Below are 21,275 nucleotides of genomic sequence, written 5' to 3' on the forward strand. Positions count from 1 at the left end.
AGTGACAAGTATAAATGATATTTGAAGATACCTGAAAAAACTGTAATGTGATACAAAAATATCTGAGTTTTCTTTGGGTGATAGAATTACAAGTATTGCTAATATTACTGTGTTTTATGAACTATGTTCAGAATTGAAGGAAATGCTTTCAGTTAGAGGTTGATGAAAATAAAGATGTTATTGTTTTCCCCATAAAAATCCACAGATTTTCTGAATTCTATCCATGGATCCTTTAGGAATCCGTGGATCCCAGGTGAAGAACCTCTGAACTAGTAAGTAGAATAATGAAATATTTAACAAAAATCTTTATTGTATGTGTAATATAAGGAGAAATTTTTAGCCGTAAGTAATTTCAAACTTACAGAAATAAAAAGCCTTTTTTTAAAAATAAAATAGTTTACACAAAAAATAAAAATGTTAAATCAAAAAAGAAATTAAAAAAAGTCTTACTCTGGAAACTGTATATAGGATGATTTGAAGAAAATAAAAAGAATACTAGCTTGAAGGTACTACAGCAAGTATATGTGTGGTGCTAAAACTCTGGACAAAATTTGTAACTGTGAATAAAGGAAAAAAATTACAAACAAATCAAAAACAAAGAGCAAGTCTGGGAGACACCATAGAAGTTGACAAAACTTTTAACTGGATAAAAAAAAAGGTAAAGAAACAAGAGGACTTAAACATTCCAGAACTAGGAGTCCACTGGACAATGCCATTAAAAATATATACGACTCTTTGGGGCTATTCAGACCCCGAATAACCAAAGCAGTCTCGAGGGAAAAAAAAGGAGCTGGAGGAATCAGACTCCCTGACTTCAGACTATACTACAAAGCTACAGTAACCAAGGCAATATGGTACTGGCACAAAAACAGAAATATAGATCAATGGAACAGGATAGAAATCCCAGAGATAAACCCATGCACCTATGGTCAATTAATCTATGACAAAGGAGGCAAGGATATACAATGGAGAAGAGACAGTCTCTTCAATAAGTGGTGCTGGGGAAACTGGACAGCTACATGTAAAAGAATGAAATTAGGACACTCCCTAACACCATACACAAAAATAAACTCAAAATGGATTAAGATGTAAATGTAAGACCAGACACTATAAAACTCTTAGAGGAAAACATAGGAAGAACACTCTTTGACATAAATCACAGCAAGATCTTTTTTGATCCACCTCCTAGAATAATGGAAATAAAAACAAAAATAAACAAATGGGACCTAATGAAACTTAAAAGCTTTTGCAAAGCAAAGGAAACTACAAACAAGAGGAAAAGACAACCCTCAGAATGGGAGAAAATATTTGCAAACGAATAAACAAAGGATTAATCTCCAAAATATATAAACAGTTCGTGCAGCTCAATATTAAAAAAACAGACAACCCAGTCCAAAAATGGGCAGAAGAGTTAAATAGACATTTCTCCAAAGAAGACATACAGATGTCCAGTAAGCACATGAAAACTGCTCAACATCAGTAATTATTAGAGAAATGCAAATCAGAACTAAATGAGGTATCACCTCACACCAGTTAGAATGGGCATCATCAGAAAATCTACAAACAACAAATGCTGGAGAGGGTGTGGAGAAAATGGTACCCTCTTGCACTGTTGGTGGGAATGTAAATTGATACAGCCACTGTGGAGAACAGTATGGAGGTTCCTTAAAAAACTAAAAATAGAATTACCATATGATCCAGCAATCCCACTACTGGGCATATGCCCAGAGAAAACCATAATTCAAAAAGACACATGCACCCCAATGTTCATTGCAGCACTATTTACAATAGCCAGGTCATGGAAGCAACATAAATGCCCATCAACAGACGAATGGATAAAGAAGATGTGGTACATATATACAATAGAATATTACTCAGCCATAAAAAGGAATGAAATTGGGTCATTTGTAGAGACTGTCATGCCGAGTGAAGTAAATCAGAAAGAGAAAAACAAATATCATATATTAACACATATATGTGGAACCTAGAAAAATGGTACAGATAACCGGTTTACAGGGCAGAAATTGAGACACAGATGTAGAGAACAAATGTATGGACTCCATACATTTCCCCAAGGGGGGAAAGCCGTGGGGCGTGGGGGTGGGGGTGTGATAAATTGGGAGATTGGGATTGACATGTATACACTGATGTGTATAAAATTGATGACTAATAGGGACCTGCTGTACAAAAAAAATAAATAAAATTAAAATTTAAAAAAACCTGCTGTATAAAAAAATAAATAAAATTAAATATAAAAAAAAAACCAAACATATGAGACTCCCTCTTGCGAGAACACCAGAATCACAACTAACTGCTGAACAGTCATCCACAGGAAGACACTGGAACTCACCAAAAAAGATCCCCACATCCAAAGACAAAGGAGAAGCCACAATGAAACGGTAGGAGGGACGCAATCACAATAAAATCAAATCCCATACCACTGGGTGGGTGACTCACTAACTGGAGAACAATTATACCACAGAAGTCCACCCACTGGAGTGAAGGTTCTGAGCCCCACGTCAGGCTTCCCAACCTGGGGGTCCGGCAATGGGAGGAGGAATTCCTAAAGAATCAGACTTTGAAGCCTAGTGGGATTTGACTGCAGGACTTGGACAAGACTGGGGGAAACAGAGACTCCACTCTTGGAGGGCACACACAAAGTAGTGTGTGCATCAGGACCCAGGGGGAAGGAGCAGTGACCCCATAGGAGACTGAACCATACCTACCTGCTAGTGTTGGGGGTTGTCCTGCAGAGGCAGAGGGTGGCTGTGGCTCACCATGGGGACAAGGACACTGGCAGCAGAAGTCCTGGGAAGTACTCTTTGGAGTCCTTCCTATTGGACTCTGCTCCCTCTCAGGGCATGAGAACTCCCCATTCTGATCTCCCAACTCTATTTAATTGAGGTTTCTGTTTAATTATTTACAAAACTTTAAGTGTAAGGGAAATATGAAGCAAAATAAATAGACCAGGGGATTTTCACTATTTTTGACCCTGAAAACAGGGTTCTGGTCTTCATTCCTCTCCTAATTGACTCTGGGAAAATCTTTTCATATCTGGGGTGGCTGTTTTCTAACTGGTAATGCAGACATACCAAAGTTTATGAGAAATTAATATATATCTACACTACTAACACAACTTATTTGCATGTATAACAATCTGCAAACTAAGAAGTTTGTATTACTAAACATTCTCCAACTACCTACCAGCTCTGAGTTTTATTTTGCTTTTAAATGAGACATTAATTACAGTAAAGCTAACACTGTCCCCACAGACATAGCACAGTGGAAACATCTAGGTAGGAGACTGCTAGGGCAGCTGGTTTCCTGAAGACACAGGAACTGTAAAGCGTGAATGCAGTATGTGGTAGATCCAATAACAAAATCAAAAGTTAGAAAACAATCAGAAATTAATTTGACTAATTAAATGGCCGTTGGGAACACCTTGGTCACTGTAAGACGGCTATGTATATCGGGAATTCTTCGCACATGCTGTTAACCTTCCCCCGCTGACGTGCGGCTTTTCTGGCTGAGAGGAGTCCTTCAGGCTCTTGGTGTTCCCAGCGCACCTTGCGCTGCTCTTGGCGGGAAAGGTGACCCCGACCAAAGGTCAAAAGCCTACTGAGTCGCCTCTGCCGGCTACCGTAGAAGGAAGGCGCAAGCGCATCGGGCAAAGCGCATGCCACGTCGTGCCTCGCTCCTGGTCGCTGCCGCCGGACCCTCAGACCTTACGTAATACATGTTTGTTTCGTTTTTGTTTTCTTTGTTTTCTTTCTTTCCCTTTTCTTTTATTCTTTTACTTTTTAATGTCTTTTCCTGTTACCTCCCACCTCCCACCTCCCACGGGAGAGGTCACAACGGTGAGAGGCCCGCGTACCACACACACACAAAAGAGGTCTCTTAAAGAGCTTTCTTTTTTTTTTTTGCAGTACGCGGGCATTTCACTGTTGTGGCCTCTCCGTTGCGGAGCACAGGCTCCGGACGTGCAGGCTTAGTGGTCATGGCTCACGGGCCCAGCCGCTCCACGGCATGTGGGATCTTCGCGGGCCGGGACCCGAACCCGGGTCCCCTGCATCGGCAGGCGGACTCTCAACCACTGTGCCACCAGGGAAGCTCTAAAGAGCTTTATTAATAACCCTTTTATGTGAGGGTTGCTAGTCAAATGGTTTAAAATTAGCACTTTACTCAAAAGAGTTCTATAGAAAAATGAATATGTTTTCGAAGATTCTAAGTTAAAAAAAATCCTGTCATTTAGTCACATAAAATTCTTTCTGACTTTACATATAGTAAACCAAATTAGTGATAAAAATAAGATCTGAAGTTAAAGCTTGTATTTGTGTCACAAGGTTGAATGAAAGAAAATACTTTATCAGAGGATGGCCACTGCACAATTGCACAGAACCTCCATGGTATGATTTCTTGTATTTTTTTTATGATCTTGTATTTTAATATATTTTAATTTAGCTAATTTTATTGTTTCTTGAAGTCTCACCCATTTTTATGTTAGAAAGTTAGAGTCACCTCTTTGAGGGTTTAGTGATATCAGTAAACTCAATGTTTTAAGAATGAAGATATTTGCTAAACTAAGTTGAATTAATGGAGAATTCTATTGGATGCTTGATGCATTGTATTAAATTGCTGGTTCAAATTCAGTTCACATTAGGTATCAATGAATGCTATTAGGTTCCTTTGATGAAATTATCACTAATAGCAGTCCGCTTCTAGAAAATGAATTTTTATGCCCCACAAAGATAAAATTGTTTACCCTTCACAGATCTTGCATTACAGTTACCTGTGTTAAACCCAGTCAGTGACTAAAGAGAAAAATCAGTGTTATCTATCCATGTATTATGCAGTTACAGACAGTTAATGTGCAAGGGATTTCTAACACGATTCTTAAGCACTTTTTGCATGTTACCTTTAGGCTGCTACCCTGCAAACACCCTCACATTTTAGAAGCCACTCTGATTTTGGGGGGATTACTAACTGCTATGGTTAAGAATTCTTTGGGAAAGTACCATGCTTGTGCAAAAAATTAGATCTACTTTTAAGTTCAGGAAGACTGTATTTTTAGTAAATCTAAATAAAATGTTTTAATTTCCCTTGAATTTAGAGTACGTTTGTACTTCCCAGTAAGATATCAACTGAGCAGCAGTCTTTAGTGTTAGTGAAGAGGCTTCTAGCAGTTTCAATATCCTGCATCACGTATTTGAGAGGAATATTCCCAGAATGTGCTTATGGAACAAGATATCTATATGGTAATATAATGTTTATTTAAAGACTTTCTTTAAAGATGTTATTTTTATTTTGGCTTGCTCTAAAATGATAATTTTTGACTTAGAGATTTTGTTTTTATAATGACAGCTTTATTGAGATATGATTTGCATATCTAACAATTCACTCATTTAAAGTGCACAATTCATTGATTTTGGGTATATTCACCACAGTCAGTTATAGAACATTTCATCACCTTAAAAGGAAACCCCATACCCATTAAGTCACTCTCCACTTCCCCCACTTCCCAGTCCTAGGCAACCACTGATCTGCTTTCTGTCTTTATGGATTTGCCTATTCTAACCATTTCAAATAAATGAAATCATACAATATGTGGTCCTTTATGACTGGCTTCTTTCACTTGGCATAATGCTTTTAAGGTTCATCCATTTTGTAGCATGGATTAGTACTTCATTTTTTATGGCCAAATAATATTCCATTATATGAATATACCACATTTTATTTATCCACTCATCAGTTGATGAACATTGGGTTGTTTCCACTTTTTGGCTATTATAAATAATGCCACATTCCTGTACAAGTTTTTGTGTGGACATCTAAGTGATTTTTTTAAGTATATTCAATACCTTTGAAAGCACTTAATCATAAAAATTTCCCTTAATCTCTCAAGTATAATATCACCTGACATTATTCTTATAATGATGAAGTAAATAGCAAAAACATCCTATTTATAGCCTCCTACAGTGGTAGTGTATGTTCTTGTGTTATTTTAAAGAAGTAAAATAGAGCCAGTTTATACTATAATAATAACTTATTGCCTAGCACATAATGTATACCTAACATTGTACACCAACTCTGTGGGCAATATGTTAAGCACCATGTTATGTATGATATCTTGTTAGTTCACATTACAGACCTATGAGTTAGATATTACTCCTATTTTTCTGATAAGGAACCTGAGACTGAGAGACCTCATCCTTTCCACTGTATTACTTATTGCTTCCTTGCAGGGCTCTATCTGATAGCCTGTTAACTTCTTGGCCTTTTACAAGTATTTTACTGGGATAAGAGTCCATAGCAAATATGCTAAGACTCTTGGATGACAATGGCATGAAAGTGTTATATCTAAGTTTCTATAGCTTTGAAAATGGAAAAATTTTTCTACCCATCAACATACATCCTAATCATTATGATGCAATTTTATAAAAAGGATAAAAAGATTATTTGTTTCCATGTAAACTTTCTTCCTTTAATTATATTAACATCAATCATCTGGAAGTTAATTACCATTAATAATAAACCTGTTAATACACAGCTGAAGAAAATAATCTTCATTTAAATTTCTATTTGTTTGCTAATCTTAAGTAGCTCTATATTTATATCATTATTTTTGCATTTAGATATGTGTGTCAGAATTCTGAGAGAACAGAAGGATTGTCCAGGATCTACACAGTTATTGAAGTGGTAAGTGAAATACCTAATGAAAGAAAATTATTTTTTCTTAAATCACATTTTTTTGTGCCTTGGATACCTTTAAGTGTTTAACCCAGTTTTAGTGATTCCCTCTTTAACTCTGTATACCATTTTTGCAGGTCTTTGGATTTTTGCATTAAAATTTTACTTTATTTCATGCTCCATGTGAGCAGGCTTCACTTTCCTATTATTGTTCCTCACAAATAGCTGCCAGATATTTTCTATCTTCCTTTCCTTCCATCCACTATTGACATTTTATATTTCTGCCACATTGTTTTGTTTTATTATTTTAAGCTAGTTAATAAGAAGGAAGCTTTAATAATAAAACCGTGTATTATTTAGTAATGAGATAATATGGAGACTTATTAAAAGAACTATTTTCTGGAAGTGCATTCAGTCTAAAAATGAATCCTTGATTATTTTTTAGGATGTCCGGATGCTATGATGCTTTAGAGAAAAAATATGTAAGTCGGTATCTCTTTATCCTTTTTTTCCACAGTTTATATTCTACAAATGTAACAGCCGTTACATGTAGTAAAAGATTAACTTAAACTAACTTGGGCATAGGCCAGTCCAAAGCTGAAAATTTGAATATTTTAAAGACTGATTTTCAACTCATTTAAAGCAAACAGAATTAGTACTTAACGAATTTTGCCAAGTTTTGGTTGTTAACACTCATTTGTATTAATAACACATATTAACTTACAAAGACTTAATGAATTAAAAAGTCTTTTAAAATAGTTTATTCATTAGTTTCACATGCCTTCTATTATCATGTTTATACTAATAATAAGTTATTTCTTCATGAGAGTTCAGAAATAAATTTACATGTAGTCTAGGTTAAATTGTGACAAGCCTTTTTGTATAGTTACTTAGCTTATGTTTGTATCAATATATATAAAGAAGTCCAACTCTAAAAAAATTATGAAAAAGATAAAATTTTATCCATGGTCACCAACCTCCCTCATTAAGACATAATGTATTTAATATTCATTAAATATTGAGTGCCTCCTCTGTGCTAGGCACGTATTCTAGGTAGGAGCTGGGTAAGCTAACAGTGGTCAACAAGACGAAGAGGGTCCCTTCTATAATGGGAAAATAGTCAATAAAACAAGGAAATTAGATAACATCCAATAGTGTTAACTGCCATTAACATTTTAAGAAAAAGTATGTGGCAAATGGAGAGATGGGGTAACTTTAGATAGGGTAGTCTGAGGAGCTTCTCTGAGGGGGTGATATTTAAGCTGAGACTTGAATTAGAAGAAACCAGCTAGGCACTGATTTTGGGAGAATATTCCTGACAGAGCAGCAAATGCAAAGAGTTGGAGGGGAGTTGGGAGAGTTCAAGGAACAAACAGAAGGCCAGAATGATTAGAGTGTGGTGAGCAGTGCAAGAGAGCAGCAGGAGATGAACCTGTGGAGATGGACAGGGCCAGAGCATTCAGAGCTGTGTAGGTAAAGAGTTTGGATTTTGGGACTTCCCTGGAGGTCCAGTGGTTGTGGTTAAGACTTCGCTTTCCAATGCAGCGGGTGCGGGTTCAATCCCTGATCAGGGAGCTAAGATCCCACGTGCCTCAGGGCCAAAAAACCAAAACATAAAACAGAAGCAATATTGTAACAAATTCAATAAAGAGTTTAAAAATGGTCCACATCAAAAAAAAGAAAAAAAAAGTCTTTAAAAAAAAAAGAGTTTGGATTTTATTTTAGGTGTAAATAAAAGCCATTTGAAGGTTTTGAGTAGAAATGTAACATCATTTGATTTATATTCTAAATTAAAAGAAAAATCACTCTGAACTGCTATTTAGAGAATGTACTGTAGAAGGAGAATAAGATTGGAATTAAGGAGAATGACACTTAATCCATTACTACAGTACTGATAAAAAATAATGGTGGCTTAGACCAGGATGGCAAAGGAGAAAAATGAGAAGATTCAGGATATATCTGGCAGAACTGAGTGGACTTGTTGACGATTGGTTCTGGAATATAAGGAAAAGATCCAAATCAAGGATGACTCAGATTTTGGCAGATTACTTGAGTGAATGATTTCCTGTGATTCTCTTTTCCTATAGTCTCCAAAGCCTCTTCCCTTTACTAAATGAGCAGGGCTCTGAACTCTCTTTTTCTCTTTTCAGAATCAGTTCTCATATTAGTAATATTTAATGTGTTATTTCACAATACATATTTTCCTTGTAACTGGCAGTAATGCCCGTTTGCTTAAGTTAGCGATATGAATTTCAACTTTCAGTAAGTCAACTAGAAATAGATATTTTGGGGAATAGAGAAAGATATCTGAGGTATTGCTTTACATGCATCATATGAAGTCTATTTAATGTAAGATTATTTTTATTAGGAATAAATGTTGAAAAAGGACAAAGAATTCTTATGGTCCATCATGCACAAATATTTCATAGAATAAAAATAAGATTTTTATAAACTACTATGTATAAAATAAATAAGCTGTAAGGATATATTGTATAGCACAGGGAATATAGCCAATATTTTATAATAACTATAAATGGAGTATAACCTTTAAAAATTGTGAGTCACTATGTTGTACACCTGAAACATATAATATTTAAACTATGATAATAAAAATTTAATTAATTAAAAAAAATAAGATTTTTGTTCTTTGTTTTGTTTCAGCTAAGGTTGGTTGTTCTAGCTGTAAGTATTTTTAAATTGTATATTCTTTTTTAAAGACTGTCAAATTCAGCCTTGCTTAATTAAATAACATTAAAACCACCTATTGATCATGTCAGTTGATACAAACTACTGATCTATTCAATGGAAAAGTAGCTAATATTTTGAGGGGGTCGTTTTGTATTTTGTTTTACTGAATTCATTTAATATTTTAGTCTAAACATCCAATTTAGTTCTCCTTGAATACTTAGCCTCTACAATTTACTAAATTGTAAATTATTTTTAAATAGGTATATAGTAATCCAGAAGACCCTCAGGTAAGTATGCTTAAGTTATTAAAAAAAAATAATGCCAAAAAATCCCCATAATGCTTCTAATATCTATAAGTAACATAAAAATATAATAATATCCAGTGCTTTTAACTGTGCTTTTATCAATGCACTTTCACATATATTTTCAAAATTTGAACCTCATAAAGACTTTTTTGAGGTAAGACAGGGCTTGTATTGTTATATTTAAACAGATTAATACACTTACTACAAGAGAGATTACGTGACTGAGCCTAGGCCACAAAGACAAACCACTAGAAATAACCTAAATCTCCTGACTTCTGGTTCTTTGCAATATTTTTTAATTATATTCTTGTTTTAAAATTATAAAATGTTTGAGTTTGAGAAAAATAAGATACTCATCCTTAATCTTTGAATATTCACTCCAATCCAGTCACATCTACCTGTTCATCTGACAGTTAAAGGAAAGAAAGGGTTATAATAAATGAAAGGGAAAACCAGAAGACAAGAAACAAAGGGGAAAGATCTACTGAGTGCTTACTATTCCTAGGCTCTGTTCTTTGAGGTTTCATGTGCATTATCTCATTTATTCATTATAACCATCATGAGGTAATATATCATTATCATCTCCACTCTATAGATGAGGAAACCTAGACACAAGGTTTCTTGTGTAAGGTCATAGTGGCAGAACCAGAATTTGGACCTAAGAAGGCCAGTTCATGATCTGAGTGCTTACCCATTACACTATAGCTGTTACAATATCGTGTTTCCTTCACTCATGGAGAAGCAGATTTTTAAAAAAGAAAGAGAAAGCTAACCCCATCCCTAAGTGAGCAATGGAATATAAAGAAAGCAATAAAAGTATTAGAGCTTCAAGAGAGCTAGGAATGTCTTTTCTTCGATACTACAAATTAAGCCTACAATTAATGCTTAATATATGCCCATGGTGACGAAATCATATGGGCAAAGGCTATGAATTATTTGATTGCTCAGAAACTAACTGTTCAGAAAATGTACAGAAAATGTACATCTGAAGATGTTTTATAGTTGCACATTTTTTCTTTCAGTAAAAGAGCAACATTGCTGATGCACTAATATTTATTGAATGCTTAGTGTGCCAGATACTTTATTAAGGGCTCTATATAAATTATCCCATTTGATAAATATTCATAGGCACCAATGAGATAGGTACTATTTTCAACCCCTTTTATTAGCTGGGGAAACTGAGACTTAGTGGGCTTAAATGACTTGCTTGTGGTTACCAAGGATTGAAGCCCTGTGCTTAGTCATTCTGTTAGAGGAAGAGATGTGCTGCCTCCCTCACCTGCCTGCTAAGGAGTTCCTTCCCTCTGGTATGTAAAACATACATTGCAATGACCGAAGGAATAACTATCTCTCCAACACTGAAGCCCCGAATCCCAGACCCTGGGAATTGACTATTAGGACTGGAAAGTTTCAATGGACGAATAGGGATTAACATGCAGAAGAAATTATTAAATAAATGGTGAGTCATACAAAAGCTATATATAGCTACTTGGCCACCAGTACTGTATATCAGATTCATAACTGCAGTATTTTCTATTTAAGACAATTTCAGAATGTTACCAGTTTAAATTCAAGTACACCAGTAATGGACCAATCATGGACTTCATAAGGTATTGTTCTATAGTTTTCTTTTTGTATTACAGATTACCACTTATTAATACTATATAGCTAAACTTCAGGAATAATTCTGAAACTTCTCAAACATCCCCAATTAACCATCAAGGATACAAAATGTTCTTGGAGTGGCTGCAAGCCAGAATTCTGTGGCTAATTATATACTGTTTTGATTGTGAAACAGAGCCAAAGAGTAGGAAAGCCACTGTATGCTTAAGTTATTAGAAATACAGTAAAGGGCTTCCCTGGTGGCGCAGTGCTTAAGAATCCGCCTGACAATGCAGGGGACACAGGTTCGATCCCTGGTCCAGGAAGATCCCACGTGCCACGGAGCAACTAAGCCCATGCGCCACAACTACTGAGCCTGCTTTCTAGAGCCTGTGGGCAACAACTACTGAGCCCGCGTGCCACAACTACTGAAGCCTGCATGCCTAGAGCCCGTGTTCCACAAGAGAACCCACCGCAATGAGAAGCCCACGCACCGCAACGAAGAGTAGCCCCCTGCTCGCTGCAACCAGAGAAAAGCCCGTGCACAGCAATTAAGACCCAGTGCAGCCAAAAATAAAATAAATAAAATAAAATAAATTTTTAAAAATTAAAATAAAAGAAATACAATAAAAGTCCATCATTCGTTTCCTTTAAACATCTTGTATAAAATGCATATTAATTTAACATATGTAAATTAGTTTATAATAATAATATTAACAGTGATATTAATTTTTATAATAGTGGCATTAAAACACATTATATCACAATTTTTAACTTAACAACTTAATGCTTTAATGGGAATAAGAATCTCAAGTAGTAAAATGTGAAGTTATGTTATTAGAAGCTATGGGTGCTATAAAAGAAATTAATGTGTGATTCTCTTCCAGTAAAAACCAAAGCAGTGAATCTAGTATGTCATCTGCTGACACCAAGAAAGCAAGTATTCTTCTCATTCGCAAGATTTATGTTCTAATGCAAAATCTGGGACCTTTACCTAATGATGTTTGTTTGACCATGAAACTTTTTTACTACGATGAAGGTACTATTTCCAGTTCATCCTGTTTCAGTTGATATCTGTATATTTTCTTGTCATCGAAAAGGTTTCCATCCCAAATGTTTGTAAGCACCTAAATTGTTAAATATTTTTTGAAATTATAAAATTTATATTTAATATCAGTATTTGAAAAAACATACACAACTTCTCCAGTGGTCTGAACATGTCCATGTGAAGTTCAACCTCATTCATAACTAAGGAAGTGAAGCAATGAGATACCATTTTTCAGTTATCAGATCAGTAAAACTTGTAAAATCATTGTTGGCAAGGGTGTGGGAGTAAGCAGGTACTTTTGTATACTCTTGAGGGAATGTATATAGGTGCCATGTAACATTTTAAGAGGACAGTTTGGCAGTATCAAAATTTGGCACATTCTCTTTAATCCAGAAATTCTGTAGCTAGAAGAGTATCTTGCGAATATACTTAGACAACCTTGCAAGGTCATAGGTTTATGAGGATTTTCATAATGTATTGGTTAAACCAGGAACAAACTGGAAACAACCTTGAGTTGTTTATTGGAGGACTAAGTAAATAAATTATGGTGCATCTATATAGTAGTGCTGTGCAAGCTATTTAAAAGAATGTGCTGATAAATTGTTATCCAAAAAATATTAAAAACAGATTAAAAGGTGATGTTAAAGGGCTTCCCTGGTGGCGCAGTGGTTAAGAATCCGCCTGCCAATGCAGGGGACACGGGTTTGAGCCCTGGCCCACATGCCGCGGAGCAACTAAGCCCATGCGCTACAACTACTGAAGCCCACGTGCCGTGCTCCACAATAAGAGAAGCCACTGCAATGAGAAGCCCACGCACTGCAACGAAGACCCAACGCAGCCAAAAATAAAAATAAATTAAATAAATTTTTTAAAAAAAGATGATGTTAAAAACAGCTAGGTACAGAAGAGTATGACCTCATTTGTGTTTTTTAAAGAGATATACATGTATTTATTATATAATTTAAATATTATATATTATATTTATTATATAAATATATAAAATATATACTTTACATGCATCGTATCTTCTAGAAGAACATAAAGCATCAACAATAATAACTAACATTTATTGAATACTTAACTCTGTGCCAGTTCTGTTCTGAGCATTTTACAGACTTTAATACCACAGTGACCCTATGAGGTAGGTACTAGTATTTACCCCACTTGACGGATGAGGAAACCAAATCAAGGATGACAAGTAGTTTCCTCAAGGTCACATAGTCAGTCAAGTGTAGGGAAAAAAGTTTACCTTTAAGGAATAAAATAGGAACTTGGAGATAGTAGGAGAGTGATTTTTACTTTTTATTATATGTTCTTCTATACTGTTTGAAATTTCTTTAATCTGCATATATTTTATAATAATAAAAATTAATGTATTTTCTTCAGTTTCATGAACAGCACAGTTTATACTTACTTTTCTGCAGTTACACCCCCAGGTTACCAGCCTCCTGGTTTTAAGGATGGTAATTGTGAAGGAGTGATATTTGAAGGGGAGCCTATGTACTTAAATGTGGGAGAAATCCCAACACCTTTTCACACCTTCAAAGTAAAAGTGACCACTGACAAAGAACGAATAGAAAATATTGATTCATCTGTATTAACACCAAAACAATTAAGAACACCACTTCAAAAAATTCTTATGGACAAAGATGATTTCAAAGATGAACAGGAGCATTACATAAGTGTAAGTATATTCAAAGAGTTACGAAGAACAAGAGTAATGAATGTTTGATTCAATTCTGAGGACTTTAATAGCTATAAATATTTATTACAATCATAAACTCAAGTTTGGAAGGGACCTTAAAGAAGGTTAAGGTTTGTGGTTTTAAAACTTTTTACCTGGATGCAAACAACATTATTCTCAGAAATTTAAAAGCACAACTACTGTGAATGAAGTAGGGAATGGTCCTGGAGGCCGAGCCACTCACCACCTCACCTACCCTCATGGTGGACTCTGAGGAAATCCCTTGGTCTGGAGTGTAATTTGAAAATCACGGAATTCCCTAGTGCTGCAGTGTTTAGGACTCAGCGCTTTCACTGCTAGGGCCTGGGTTCAGTCCCTGGTTGGGGAGCTAAGATCCTGCGGCGCGGCCAAAAAAAAAAGAAGACCACTGAACTACTCTAATCCCCCAACGAATGCTGGAATCTTTTCTACCATACAACACCCCTACTAAGTGCTCATGCTTGAATTTCTTCAGGGCCTGGAAATTCAGTGTCCTGAAGCAGCCTGGAAGTTCCTGGAAGGCAGGAAAAGTGTCTTATCTTTTTAATCCTCCTGTCCCTAACACTTAGATTTACGGAATGCACTCTCAGTATTGGTTGAATGAATGGATGAATTGAAGTATAAAAAAAGCTTTTTTTGTTATAGCCTCACTCCCAGAAAATCTTTCATCATTAATATAATTGTTCTTTAATCTCATCTTTGTTGTCTTCTCTTGTCTCATTTTATTCTAAATTATGACCACAGTTCTTATGTATAGAGATTGACTATTCTGATTTAGGTTCTGTGGCCACATCCTTACAAGTAGAAAATTCAGTTTTTAACCATTTCAGTCAAAGAATAAGGAATTTTCTTCCTAAAACCTAAATCCCAGTCTTGCCTTATAAACAAATATGACTGGGATTTATGAAGCGTTCTTTAAAATATTTAAAGCTCTTTGACAAATGTCACAAAAGGAATAATAATTATAGACATTAAACCTTTGCTATTTCTACCATACCATAACTGTGCTTATCCTTCCCCAACTCCCTGAAGAGGGTTGGGTCATATTCAGAGTTTATGCTAATATCTATACAGAAATTCCAGAGCTACAGAAGCAGTAGCTTGTTGTGTGACCATGTCTAATTCAGTGTTCTCAAACAATAGTAAGATCTAAGTGTTCTTAGAACCATCATACATTTTTGAGAAAGTTGTATATTTTTATCATCTGCCTTAAAGCAACCCTGCAAAGTAAAAAAAAAATATAGGATTTTATACTTTGGATAAATAAGTTGCCTTATTATAGTCATTATAGGGCCACTTTATTTCTAGCAAGTGTAAGGTCATTGTAGTGTTATGTTATATTTAACCTTCACATAAAACAAATTTGTTCATAAATATTTTACCCAGTTGTTTTAGTTTCTTTTTGAAATATGTCCATTTTTTCCTTCATGTAATTATGTAGAATGATTTTGACATTGAAACTAAAATGGAAGAGCAGAAAAAAAAACCTGGATCTTCTGAACTTGGAGGTAAGGAGTTAATGAAAATGTAAATTAATTCACTTCCAATTCAATTTTATACCATTTTAACTATTTTTTTTTAACAGAACCAGGTGTAGTTTGTGAAGAAGATGAAGCTATGAGGTCTAAAGAAAGTCCAGATCTTTCAATTTCTCATTCTCAGGTATAAATTTGACAGTTCTATCTCACTTCTAATTTTATTTTTTTCAAAAGACAGATGCTTATATGCTTATTTAGTTATTTCTCAGATTTTCTTATATTCTAGGTCTTTTAGAAGAAAATTAGGTATTAAGAATGCTTATTAATAAAATTCGAGAATTATACGTTGAAAAGTTTTAAGTATTTTATTGGTTGATTTGTTTAGTAATGAACCTAAATACTGTTCAGAGAATCTCAGAATTTCAGAGCTAAATAAAATCTTAAGCAATTATTAACTCCACAACCCTTTGTATTTACAAATGGACTATATAATACATTTTTGTTGCCTTGGAGCAGAACATGTTTAATTTTGTTTTCTACACACAGTAAAATCCTGAAATAACATTTAGATAAAATCAACATGAAAATAATGGGACTGATGATTGTCTGCCTTCCTTCGCGCAGCCATTCTTCAATGGGGGTGGGCTGAAGTTCTTATCTTCTGGAAGAGTGGTGCCTAGTGATAATTTGGGACTTTCTGAATTCAGTGAATGGCCAATTGTGTACAGTGTCAGTTTCACTATCTTTACCTTTGCACTTTTTATGACAGAACCAACACAAAATTATTGGTTTTCATTAACCCAACATAGCAAGACCCTAAATTTTATGTGATTGAATTTTTGACCCCCATTATTGTTACGAAAAACTTTTATTATATTATTTTATGTGGTTTTGTGTAATTATTTTCTTTTCTAGGTTGAGCAGTTAGTCAGTAAAACATCTGAACTTGATGTGTCTCAAAGCAAAACAAGAAGTGGAAAAATCTTTCAGAATAAAATGGTAAAAGCATCTCTTTAGATTTGTTTTCCATTCTAACCTTGTAATTTCCCCCCATATTTGAGTTTATTTTGCTTTTAATACTTCATTTATTGGACCAACGTTTGGTAAGCACATACTATGTTTCAGGTACTTTACTAGGTGCTGGAGGTATAACTTGTTGTTAGATGAAAATGTAGTAATTGGAGGTCAACAAGCAGTGATACAGGGCCATAATAACAGTCTGAATAGGCTACATAGAGGCACAAAGGAAAGAATGGTTAATTTTACTGAAGGTACAGTAGAGAGGGGAGGGACTTCCCTGGTGGCGCAGTGGCTAAGAATCCGCCTGCCAATGCAGGGGACACAGGTTCAAGCCCTGGTCCAGGAAGATCCCACATGCCCTGGAGCAGCTAAGCCCGTGCACCACGACTACTGAGCCTATGCTCTACAGCCCGCGAGCCACAACTACAGAGCCTACGTGCCACAACTACTGAAGCCCGCGCGCCTAGAACCCGTGCTCTGCAACAAGAGAAGCCACCCTAATGAAAAGCCTGCGTGTCGCAACGAAGAGTAGCCCCCTCTTGCCCCAACTAGAGAAAGCCCGCGTGCAGCAATGAAGACCCAACACAGCCAAAAATAAATAAATTTATTTTAAAAAAATAGAAAGGGGAATCCAGGAAAGGCTTTGAGAAGTGATGCTATCATCCAGACTCCCAAGGAAATTTCCTAGAACACCAAACTGTTCCCATGTTCTGTCTTGTAAATGGACTATCGTGTTAATAAGACATTAAAAATGACTGTTTTATGAGTTGTACTGAATAGAAATTTGTATTTTATTTAGACCCTTAAGTTACTCTCAAAGGTTCAGAGGTGAAGAAAAAGCATTCTGTAAAACGTAAGGAAACAAATAGCACACTCTAACAGTGGTACGCTGGAGCATTTGTTTCCAACTCTTTATTCAGTGACATCATGTTGACAGCTTGAAACTGGACATGATGAGAGTATTCATAGCATGGAAATCAGCAAATGCCTCAACTCAGGATTTCTTTCTCCCAGAGAACTGGTTGTTAAACATTTACCAGAACACCATTGATGATAGTGCCATTTTTAGGCATCCTTTTTTTCCACATTCTCGATGGGAAGTTAAGAACTGGTAGAAGGCAGCGTTCAAACTAGTGTGCTGAGAAAAGCAAGAGATAAAAGAATTTCAAAAATTACTACCTCTAGCAGCAAAATGTTCTTCCTAGGCAGCTTCTGTTTAGGATGAGTATCCTTTACTATCCTTTACTCCACCAAAGTACTCCTGTATTTGAGAATAATGACTGAATTATGGTTAGAAAAGGGCAGGAAATGAAAATATTTAATAATATATATACTAAGGAAGTTATCATTGAAAAGGACATTGCAAGCATCAGAAAATAAGTATGTACTTTTAGAGAATAATACTATAGCAGCTAATAATTTGTCACCATCCAATATTCATTTTAAAAACCGCATATGTAGCATTATTCACAATAGGCAAAAGGTGGGGAAAAAAACCTAAATGTAACAGATGAATGGATAAACAAAATGTGGTATTCTTTTTTTTTTTTTTTTTTCTGTACGCGGGCCTCTCACTGTTGTGGCCTCTCCCGTTGCGGAGCACAGGCTCCAGACGCACAGGCTCTGTGGCCATGGCTCACGGGCCCAGCCGCTCCGTGGCATGTGGGATCTTCCCAGACCGGGGCACGAACCCGTGTCCCCTGCATCGGCAGGCGGACCCTCAACCACTGCGCCACCAGGGAAGCCCCAAAATGTGGTATTCATACAGTAGACTTTTTATGGAATTTATTCATTCCATAAAAAGGAATGAAGTACCAGTACGTTTCTTTAAGTGAAAGAACCCAGTCTCTCTCACACACACACACACACACACACACACACACACTATATATATATATATATATATATATATATATATATATATATATATATATATATAATTGGTTCCCTTTATATGAAAGCCCAGAATAGGGATTTGTATAGAAACAGAAAGTCTTAATGCTGGCGGGAGGATGGGGGAATAGGGGAGTGATAGCTATAAGGGTACAGGATTTCTTTTTGGAGGATGAAAGTGCTGTAAAATTGACTGTGGTGATGGTTGCACAACTCTGTGAATATACTTAAAATCACTTAATTTTGTACACTTTTAAATGGATGAATTGTATGGTATCTGAATTATATCGCAGTAAAGTTGTTCTTTTAAAAACCGCATATAGCTGCCTGCGGTTGAAAAAGCATGTTTGTTGTTCTTTGAGAAATAACCAATTAGTAATTATTCTATCTTTGTGGAGGCTAATGGAAATCAACAAGTAAAATCTTCTAAGGAAAATCGGAAGAGAAGTCAGCTTGAATCTGCGAAAACAGTAAGTCTTATATATAGGCTGAATAAAATAGCAAGTATCAGAATATCATTACTATAGATTAAATTTAATGATAAATATGATTATATTCCTGGATATACCTCAGAGCTCTGATATCTAAATCTTGTTTAAATATATTTGATTCTAAAAAATGGGGTGATTTTAAAATAAAATATGCTATGTGGTTTATTAATTTTTCCATGTAAACATTTACTGTCTTATTCCATGAATGATCTGAAATAGTTGGAGGAATTTATAAAATAAAAATCAACATCAGGGAACTTCCCTGGTGCGCAGTGGTTAAGAATCCGCCTGCCAATGCAGGGGACACAGGTTTGATCCCTGGTCCAGGAAGATCCCACATGCCGCGGACCAACTAGGTCCATGCACCACAACTACTGAGCCTGCACTCTAGAGCCCGCGTGCCACAACTACTGAAGCCCGCGCGCCTAGAGCCCATGCTCTGCAACAAGAGAAGCCACTGCAGTGAGAAGCCCGCACACCGCAACTAGAGAAAGCCTACGCGCAGCAACAAAGACCCAATGCAGCCAAAAATAAATAAAAATAAAATAAAAATTTAAAAGATCTATGTCAGGAAAAATATGAATAGAATGAGAAAATGAGAGTACAAGAATATTCAGGCCATTTTATTTATATAGAATTAGAATTGGGCCACAGGTTTGATCTGAGCTTTCTAGAGAAAGTAGAAACAAGGTAAGTTACCAAATCCACATGTTCTCTAAAAATATAGCATCTCCTCCTAGTACCTTAGAAGAAAGAAAATTTTCCTGACCTAAATCTTGTAACAGTTGTCTTATATTTGGAACCTTATTTTACCAAATCAGATAATGTATTTGTCATTTCTGAGATAAATATTTATACTTTTTCAACCAGAATTTTTATTATTAGTAGTAGGTTAAAATTAGATAACTGAAAACTTAAGATTCTTTTTAGAAATCAAGTGTTAAAGGGGTAATCTCAAAAATATACTAGTTGGTTAATACTGTTTTCAATTTATATATCTTAAGAAGGGAATGGAATAACCTGATATATTAGGTTCTTTAATTTTTTCCCCAGTGTATTAAGCCTTGATTTTTTCTGCAAAATCATAATCCAATTTGTATCATTAGTGAGTTTTACCAGAAAAATAAAAGTTTGATAACTCAGAATCTTGTTAGCAATTTTCCTAATTCACCCTCCCATTCATTCAAGGGTGCAATGAATTTCTAAAATCTATCGGGCACTGCTAAGCACCATATACAAAAACAAAACATGATTTAAATCTTACATGATGCCAAAGTGGAATGTTTCTCTATTTGCAGCTCATTTTTTAATCTCTCCCCCCTCATTCCCCTCAAAATATTTTACTATTTTGAGAACATAATGTCAAATCTATCTTTCTAACTACTCCAACATCCCTAATGAAAACCTTATACTTTGTAAGGCTATACTTTCAGCAGCCATCAGGATATATAAATATGTCAATAATAAAATTTACCTACTTTTAGAGAACCCAGCTATCCTATCTTAGGAAATGGTATGTTAGTTACAATTTTTTAAAAGAAGAAAGGAAAGAAGGAAGGAAGGAAGGGACCTCAGAGACATGAAAAAGCTCAAAACTTAAAGACATTTAAACTGGAAAGTATCTATTCTTAGTAGTTGTTTTCTTTTGACAGGTCCTTCATCACCTTGATTCTTCTAGTCAAGAGTCAGTGCCAAAAAGAAGAAAGCTTAGTGAACCAAAGAAAAATACATAAAAAAATTTATTTCTGGGCTTCCCTGGTGGCACAGTGGTTGAGAGTCCGCCTGCCGATGCAGGGGACACGGGTTCGTGCCCCGGTCCTGGAGGATCCCACATGCCGCGGAGCGGCTGGGCCCGTGAGCCATGGCCGCTGAGCCTGCGCGTCCGGAGCCTGTGCTCCGCAACGGGAGAGGCCACGGCAGTGAGAGGCCCACGCACAGCAAAAAAAAAAAAAAAAAAAAATTTATTTCTGCATGTTTGCAAAGTTCTTCACAACATTTAAAGGACATTATATTACTGTTTTAAGGTGTGTTTGCCCTACCTCTGAAAACTTACATGTAGTCTTAAGAAGTTAGTACACTAAAATTAATCCTTAGCTGACTATCATATTGTGATCCTTAATCTTATCTGAGACAAACTCAGGAGAACTTTTGAATTAAAAGTACCAGTGTCATAATTTGTTATGTTAATTATCTACTCAATATTGATCTATCTTCCATTTTGGTGGACACTTTCTTTTAACATATATTAACGTTTAAGGTCCTCTAAAGCCATTTTTGAAGTAAATAATGTTTATTTTGGTATTAAATTTTGATAGTAATTCACTTTTTACTTGTGTTAAA

At 35.5% G+C, this 21,275-nt stretch overlaps 1 protein-coding gene across 2 annotated transcripts; it reads left to right on the top strand.

The window, feature by feature from the left end:
- Positions 1-4,373: 4,373 nt before the first annotated feature.
- On the top strand, positions 4,374-20,934 carry HORMAD1 (HORMA domain containing 1). 2 transcript variants are annotated; one of them, XM_060142367.1, is made up of 14 exons: positions 4,374-4,406; positions 5,111-5,255; positions 6,633-6,696; positions 7,133-7,169; positions 9,349-9,369; positions 9,636-9,662; positions 11,223-11,290; positions 12,170-12,321; positions 13,755-14,014; positions 15,495-15,561; positions 15,639-15,715; positions 16,447-16,530; positions 18,843-18,914; positions 20,588-20,934. In XM_060142367.1, exons 1-14 carry the CDS (start codon positions 4,374-4,376, stop codon positions 20,666-20,668), a joined length of 1,188 nt encoding a protein of 395 aa, XP_059998350.1. In that variant the 3' UTR covers positions 20,669-20,934. The 2 variants fall into 2 exon arrangements, with proteins under 2 accessions (XP_059998350.1, XP_059998352.1); XM_060142369.1 differs by lacking the exon at positions 9,349-9,369.
- The last annotated feature ends 341 nt before the right edge of the window (positions 20,935-21,275 follow it).

Source organism: Lagenorhynchus albirostris, chromosome 2, assembly GCF_949774975.1.
Source record: "Lagenorhynchus albirostris chromosome 2, mLagAlb1.1, whole genome shotgun sequence".
Classification (NCBI taxonomy): Eukaryota; Metazoa; Chordata; class Mammalia; order Artiodactyla; family Delphinidae; genus Lagenorhynchus; species Lagenorhynchus albirostris.

What these genes read in the sequence shown, in the direction of transcription:
- HORMAD1 (XM_060142367.1), top strand. Translation starts at nt 4,374, where the DNA reads ATGGCCACTGCACAATTGCACAGAACCTCCATG. An exon ending in TCTACACAGTTATTGAAGTG is followed by an intron (nt 6,697 to 7,132) that starts GTAAGTGAAATA and finishes ATTATTTTTTAG; the next exon opens with GATGTCCGGATGCTATGATG. An exon ending in AGCTTGAATCTGCGAAAACA is followed by an intron (nt 18,915 to 20,587) that starts GTAAGTCTTATA and finishes TTCTTTTGACAG; the next exon opens with GTCCTTCATCACCTTGATTC.